At 42.9% G+C, this 8,534-nt stretch overlaps 1 protein-coding gene across 2 annotated transcripts in view; it reads left to right on the top strand.

Annotated features, from left to right (window-relative positions):
* The first annotated feature begins 3,380 nt into the window (after window positions 1–3,380).
* LOC134438986 (clathrin interactor 1-like) overlaps window positions 3,381–8,534 on the top strand; it is a 20,374-nt gene continuing 15,220 nt past the window's right edge. Inside the window, exons 1-2 of one of the 2 annotated variants that reach the window (XM_063188756.1) lie at window positions 3,381–3,694; window positions 7,596–7,700. In XM_063188756.1, the coding sequence (XP_063044826.1) occupies window positions 3,654–3,694; window positions 7,596–7,700 (146 nt within the window). In that variant the 5' untranslated portion in view covers window positions 3,381–3,653. The remainder of the gene's footprint in view (window positions 3,695–7,595; window positions 7,701–8,534) is intronic. The other variant, XM_063188755.1, reaches the window with a different exon arrangement.

Genomic DNA, 8,534 nt, shown 5'->3' with positions numbered 1-8,534 from the left:
AGTACAGAGCGGGTCAGTCTGTTGATTTGGGACTTTACTTTTATGGTTAGATTTCCAAACCCCAGTGATTGTATCATAGGCATGCACAGATATAGGAACGGACTTTGTGGTGCTAAAGCACCTGCCCCTTCGCAGTATTGGATGGAAAAAAGGCCCTTTTTGAACATTCCATTTTTATTTTGCCACAATGTGTTCCATATTGGCATGATCATCTACGGTAGAAATTCTTGAGATCAAAAGCATGTGACAATTCCCCCTGATATAATATAGTTTATAATAAAAGGGTGAATAACTTATGTCTCAAGGGCCGTTTACGGCCCCTGATGTAATTTTAATCTTATGCAGTTTCACATGGAATTTGACATGCTTTGTAAAGAACTCTTAGAAATTTAATTTGCAATACAATTAAGTTGTTTTCAGGGGACCTAGTGGAGGTGGGGTCTGTTGTGAAGGTGCCCACCTTCAATATAGGCCTAAACTGCCGGGGGAAATCCTGATCTGTGTTCATAGTGCAGCCTTTTATAAAATTTGAAGTGGCCCACGAATGAAAACGGCTCCCCACTCCTGCTCTAACCTAGCAAGGCAACTGGAAGTTCCACACGCCCCCCGCCCCCACCTTGAGCACCTGCCCCCAAAAATGTCTGTGCATGCCACTGGATTGTATAGTGTAGTACACTCTCAACAACAGCATGGTACAAAAAGTTACTTTATCCTCTCCAAACACCCTTAGTTGATGTAAAAAGTGAAGTCTCTGCTTCATCAAATAGGTCTTTGTCTACATATCAAATTCGAGTGTGTCTCTAAATTAGTTTATATTTAAGTACAGTACACTTTGTTTGGATAATGAAACTTTTTTAGGGAAATTTTTAAGAAAACTTGTAATACAACCCACCTGTATTGTAATGTACTGGCAAAATTGTGTGGTGAGGCATAGAAGATTTATTTTTCTTACCCAATCTACCAGTATTTTCACTCTTGAGAAATAAACCCTCATTTTTAAACGAAAAGTCAGTGAAAATGGGGGCCTGAACTAAATTAAGTGGGAAATATGTGTAATGTGCCCTTTGAACTATCCAAGAATTTTGTATAACATCTTTTCCTATAAATATATTTATCTCACAGTCATTTTTATGTTCAATTTATCAAGATATTAGCAAATTAGACTAGGCGTTTTTAGTGTAAAATGATTCAAATAAGAAATGCATGATAAATATGATAAAGCTACTGTTCTGCAAAGGTTATCATACCAATTCATAAACTAGACATATATAGCAATAATAAAATACCAACAAGACTTTGCCCACCTTTTCGATTGCGATCGGTGGTCTGGCTCATGGACTATGACCCACCATTGTGTGTGTGTGTCAATTCAAAAAAGCAGATCTTATTCTCATTCTCTCTCTCTTTCTCTCTCTCTCTCTCTCTCTCTCAACCAGACTCAGCCTTCTAACTCCTTAACTCTCAAAGGGCAATTATACAGAAATATTTATAATATATCAATTAACATAACTAAGAATAAAAGTTTTTAATATTTCTATACAAAACCTGTATTTTAAAAAAAACATTGATCTTACCTTAAAGAGTAAGAACACCCTGTCTGTCACTGGTGTCTGTAGCGGCAATACTGATGGCAGAAGTCTGTGCAGCAGCAACAGTGTCTGGGACATAGAACTAGACTCTGTGATCACCCTCTTTTTATAAGTCAGGCACTAGGTAAACACTTTGGGAGTGACCTTATGCCCAACGACGCCACGCCGGTCAGCAATATTGTTTATCATGTGTTTTTTCCACAACCCGAGTATTTATTCAACTATCAGTGCTCTGGGAAAGTAGAAACCTGTTACCTATCAAGTTGGACAGGGGATATCAAGACAACCCCCCCCATCTCTCTCTCTCTCACCACACACACAAACAGACACACACACACACACACACACACACACACACACACACACACACACACACACACACACACACACACACACACACACACACACACACACAGGGACATGCAGACATGCGTGCATACACACACACACACACACACACACACACACACACACACACACACACACACACACACACACACACACACACACACACACACACACACACACACACACACACACACACACACACACACCATTTGTGATTTATCCAACACAAGCAGGTGAATGGAATGCTTCTGGGTCTTCACCTTTTTCCCTTGGTGCTTATCAGTGTAGGGGCTCTCAAACTTGGTCCAGATAGACAAATGCTGAGTCACTGAAGGTTGCATTTTGTAACTTTTTTATTTGGCTACAATGCCTACGCGTTTCGGCCCTTATGGCCTTCTTCACGGCGTATCAAGAGCAGGTCACATTTGTGATTTATGACTTAAGTTGATATAGTTGCAAAATAAGGCACCTATTAACCTATTATGGGTATTATGAAGTATTTCTCACACACATTTTCACACACACACACACACACACACACACACACACACACACACACACACACACACACACACACACACACACACACACACACACACACACACACACACACACACAAACAGGGCCGCTGGACAATGTTCTCTGAAAGGGGCCCCTCCCCATACATTCAATCTCCCTGGGGCCGGGACAACTGACCCCTTTGTCCCCCCTTGTCAGCTTCCCTGCACACACGCACACACACACACACACACACACACACACACACACACACACACACACACACACACACACACACACACACACACTTCCCTATTGCTACTCAGTGTCAGAGTGTGGGCATGGATAGCAGGCTGCATAGAGCAGTGGTTTTCAAAGTGGGGGCCGGGGACCCCTGGGGGGCCGCGAGGGGATGTCAGGGGGTGGGGCACGGCATGTTGGCAGGAAAAATATAGCAAAATTAAAAGAATAATTTGATAAATTGCATAGCCTAAGAAGTCAACATAAACAAAAATAAGCTAAACAATCTTCTTTACAATGTAGGCTATTATGCATTCTGTAGTAGCCTAGGTCTAAGGGTTTAGGAATGCACCACTTCGAGTTGTGATATCGGGTGCGCAGAAAAAATAGCGTGTCACGTCCTATGGCAGGGGGGCCTTGGCTGGAATCTACAGGTATCTGTAGTGCCTTGTAGGTTAAGTTTGGGAACCCCTGGCATAGAGCAATAAGCTATGTCTAATAAAAGTGTCAGAGATAACGGATGACCTTTTAACCCTTTAGACGTCATAGGTGTACCCAAATGATAGGCTACAGAATAGTCAGTGAGTGTACCTTATTTAGGGAGCATAGTCTGGAATAAGATACCAACATAGCCAGGTAGGAGGAGGCATAGTCACTCACATCTATGGGAGGAAGGGGAAAGTTTTCACTTTTTCGAGGTCGGGGGGAGACGAAACTACATAAACCTTGACGACTTTCTTACTGTACGGCAGTGACGTGAGAGGTGCGTCTCCGTGGTAACCCAGTGGGCCCTCGACTCCACTCCAGCTGCAGCAGCAGGGAGGGTGAAGGAGAGGCACTAGCGCTCAAGCCAGTTCGACGAGTTCAAGGTTTCCTCTCTCTCGCTGACAGCCTGCCTGCCAGCTCCAGACAGCCGGGCATAACAGGCGAGGAAAAACAGCGGTTCTGTGGCGGAAAGCCTCTCCTAACGGTGGCAAAATGTTGAACATGTGGAAAGTGAGGGAGTTGGTCGACAAAGCGTGAGTATACGAGCTGAATTCCATCATGTTTTTCGGGCGATCTGAAGTTTATACCTGTTCGAGAACGACACGTAGCCCAGTATCTGACGTCACGTCGCTGTGTTGTGCTGCTCAGGTGCTATGCTAAGCTAAGTGGCTAACTGTGGAAACGGAGAAAGTTTTACCTTTCGTGTTACCACACCGCAAACATTTAGAAGTAACCTTGCTAAGTTGATAAACGTTGTTTTCCATAACACACGTAGTGAAGTTGACTAGTATCTCTCTAGTTTAGCCAACATTAGTGAATAAATGTGGAGCTAACATCTGCTAAATTGTGACGGTTGCAAAGTATGGAAATTAGCTAGCCTGCTCTCTTTCGAGCTAGGTACTTGTCACAACAAACTTTATATCGACACTACTAAGTGTTATCATGCTCCGTATACAATGGGACATGTCTCCTGTACTCTTTAATGTATGTATACTTAATAGAAAACACACGCGTTTGCTTCACGAGTTCGTTATAGCTACATTTATTTTCATTGTAGGCCGTCAGTGCTCTGGGTAATGACAGGCTGTGTAAAATTAGCTTGCTGCCTGCGGTTCGTTGGTCAATGACATGTCATCAGCGCAGACAGACAACTTTTTCGTGGTCATTTTTTCCAGACCGACAAGACTGGTTCGGTTGGCCGTTAATTTAGGTCAGGGACTCAAAGGATTATTTCTTTTTCTACAAGAATGTTCTCTAAAAAAAATGGCCCGGGGCTATGTTAACCTGTCAAACGACTAATTAGCATACTTCCGGGTCTCTCCAGTTGTTGTTAACCAGCGGTTTCGACTGCTGTAGGAAAAAACAAACTCATGCCCAACTTGGCAGAAAAGCTTTGGCCATGTAGCATATATGTTTACTAGATGGGGCAAAAGCACGCTCAGCAATCTCAAAGCCTTTCGTGTTCTCCGGTCACCGACAGGTCATTTTTTAATCTGACTTCCGCGTTGAAGGAAATGGTGGATTAATGACGTGTGTGTGTGTGTGTGTGTGTGTGTGTGTTAAACCTGGCATTTGTGTGCAGGTGTGAAATCTCACTCTGCCAGGACAGTACCGCTACTACTGCTAGTGTGTGCTGGTACAGGACTGTTTACTCATTCGGCGGTTGTTTTGCAATGAGGATTTCCGTTGGTTTTACCTTGTCATCAGATTGTACATAGATTGTCACATTCTGAAAGAATAGGCACTGAAACATGTAGGCTTCTTGTAACTGAGACATACACTTTATTTTGGAGGACCAATATTTTTTTTAAAACAGTACAGCACCCCAAACAATATTAAAGTAGCAGTTATGTGTCTTCACATAAATACAGAAGTTAAACTGGTCTAAAGCCTATTCAGGGGTAAACACACACACACACACACACACACACACACACACACACACACACACACACACACACACACACACACACACACACACACACACACACTGTCCAATGCATGCACTGGCAGATACACACTCTTGTATGTTGTTTTGCTACTGAGATTTGTGGTTTCACACAAACTACTGCTGACTACAGACGTATACCTCATTGTGCGCACACACACTGACCACACACAGAGACGTGCAAGCTATGCACTGTAACAGCTGGAGCTGTCAGTCAAAAACAAGCGCACACACGCACACACACACACACACACACACACACACACACACACACACACACACACCCACACACACCTTGTATGTAGGGCCCCTCTCACTCAACCTATTCATTCAAACAGTACACACACACACACACACCCCTTCTAGCCCTATTACAGGTATTCGCAATCTCTCTCTCTCTCTCTCGCTCACACACACCCTTCCTCTCACCCCACCTTTTCTTTTGTCAGCTTGCTTTTGTCACAGCGGTCCCCTCTGGAAAACTGGTTTCATTCTCATTCCTGTGTGTGTGTGTGTGTGTGTGTGTGTGTGTGTGTGTGTGTGTGTGTGTGTGTGTGTGTGTGTGTGTGTGTGTGTGTGTGTGAATCTATCTCCTTTCATCTCTTACACACACACTCATGTACAAAGCACTCTGAATATTTGGGTGTGTTTTTGTTTTAGTAGTGTTCTTGGAACGCTGAACACAACAATGTGAATGTTGTTGGTGTTTATTACACGTAGGGGTGGGCGGTATGGCCAAAAATGTATACCTCGGTATAATTTTAGCCACGGTATGTATCACGGTATATATCACGGCATTGTACATTTGTGTATAAAATGTTAAAATTAAGCGTTTTGTGGCAAAATGACCAAAACACAATTTTTTTGCATTTTATTTTTTGGAAATGACTGGTCAGACATTGTTTTATCTTCTATGTGGGAATTCTTGTCATTCAAATCATTTGAAAACATATTTTTAAACTTTTAATCTATAACTATAACTCTACATCTACAGGACGCAATGCGCTATTGCGGTAGACGGTATGAGACAAAATCTCTATCATTGATGAAAAAATACCGCACACGATATTATACCGCGGTTACCGCCCACCCCTAATTACACGTGTGTGTGTGTGTGTGTGTGTGTGTGTGTGTGTGTGTGTGTGTGTGTGTGTGTGTGATATGATGCAAGGGGAGCCTTGTGGAGGGCTGGTGTGAATGTCCCCTGTAGGCCTGTGTGTGTGTGTTGAAGTTTTCAGACGTGTATGTGTTAGTTGGGATTTTTGTGTGTATGAACAGCAGTTGTGTTCAAGGTGTAGAGGGTCATTTCACATGAAATCAGACACTTTGGGACCCGACCAAGAAAGAACCAAACCAAGAAAGAACCAAACACCAGCATTCAGGTGTTGTTCATGACATTGCAGGCTATGTTTACACTAGGAACTGGCCATTTTAAAATATAAGTTTTTTTGATATTCAATTTTTAATTTTTTGAATTTATGATAATTCATATTCTGAGGGTTGTTGTGGTCCATGCTGTTTGTGTAATTTGTAGAGCCTGAAAAGAGCTTTCAAATAACACCACGGACATATTTTGTGACTTATACTGAGTGATATAATCAAGGCTGAATGCATAGTGTCCTACCCTCATATGTAAACCTTCGCTAGTCTGTTTCTCTCTTAATATTGGTGTCAGATTCACACAAATGCAGTTCTGGAGTGCTACTTTGCTACTAAACCGGCACAGCAAGTATGATTGAAATCAGTGTCGGTCGGGTCCCAAAGTGTCTGATTTCACGTGAAATGACCCTAGAGTAGAGTGGTGTATGATATATTAACCCAGAGGGGAAATTAAGGTGTCCAGTAGCATACATACATAAAATACAGAACACACAAGACATTACACACATCATTACACATATATTAATATAGCTCACTCTTTCATTCAGCCTTGCATTCTCTCCTTATCTCTCTCACACACACACACACACACACACACACACACACACACACACACACACACACACACACACACACACACACACACACACACACACACACACACAGCTGCTGTGCTGATGAGAGGTAACATAACAGTGATTCATTACATGTGTCAACTCTAAGTGGCACAGAGCAGCCAAAAACTCAAAAGTGAAAAAGTGTTCACGAGTGTCAGAAGTCACTGCATAGTCCAGAGAAAAAGCCAGGGCCGTGTGTGTGTGTGTGTGTGTGTGTGTGTGTGTGTGTGTGTGTGTTAAGTTGTATGTGTTTGCATGTGTGCAACTGTGCTTCAAATCAGGAGCATGTGTATTACAGCTGCGTGAGTGTCTGTGTGTGTGTTCAGGACCAACGATGATACACATCAGCTGTAATGTGTCTGTGTGTGTGTTCAAATCAGGAGCATGTGTATTAACACTGTGTGTGTGTGTGTGTGTGTGTGTGTGTGTGTGTGTGTGTGTGTGTGTGTGTGTGTGTGTGTGTGTGTGTGTGTGTGTGTGTGTGTCCAGGACCAACGTTGTGATGAACTACACTGAGATCGAGTCGAAGGTTCGCGAGGCCACCAATGACGACCCCTGGGGACCCTCCGGACAGCTGATGGGGGAGATAGCCAGGTGACACACACACACACACGCACACACACACGCACGCACACAGTGGGAGAGAAGAAAGAGGACTGATCTTCTTAAGGGCTGTACACACACGTCGCTACTAGTTACTCGCTCAGCGAATGAACTCAATAGAATGTCGATGTGTTCCAGCGAGACTCGCAGGCGAGTAGGCGAGTACTGTACAAGCGATGCGATGTGGGCGGATCCTGAGATTAAAATATTTTAACTTCGAGCGAGGCGAGTAAGCGAGTAACCAATTGGAATGAGTTCGGTACTTCTCGCCTGTTCATTGGCAGTTAAAGCCGCGGGAACTTTCAGCAACGTTCCATGAAAGAGTGGCGAGTAGGCGAGCAAGCGAAAAGCTAGCTTTGTGTGTGTACGCCGCTTTACTGTTTTTGTTATTTTGTGTGTGTGTGTGTGTGTGTGTGTGTGTGTGTGTTTGTTTGTTTGTATGTATCCAATAAGCTTTGTCGGTGTTGTAAACTTAATCTGTGTTGTTCTCAATTGACCTCTGCATGACTATGCAGCTGCCAACTCTGTGTCTATGTAAGCCAGTGTTTTTCAACACTTGGGTCGGGACCCAATTTGGGGTCGCCTGGAATGTGTAAACACTAAACGTTTGTGAAAAAAGAATATTGATAAATATTACTAATTAATATATATAACATAGCATACTCAATATTCTTTGAAACACCATTTGTAATCCTGGACTATCGTAAACATCTATAGGTTGAGTACCCTACAACTAGTACCCTACAACTAACTTACTGTATGTTGCTCAGACATGTTTTCATTTTCATCATGAAAAAATGTGTATGTGGTCTACGAGAAATTTGT

The sequence above is a fragment of the Engraulis encrasicolus genome, chromosome 22, assembly GCF_034702125.1.
Source record: "Engraulis encrasicolus isolate BLACKSEA-1 chromosome 22, IST_EnEncr_1.0, whole genome shotgun sequence".
NCBI lineage: Eukaryota > Metazoa > Chordata > Actinopteri > Clupeiformes > Engraulidae > Engraulis > Engraulis encrasicolus.
This window is presented reverse-complemented; position numbering and strand designations above follow the sequence as displayed.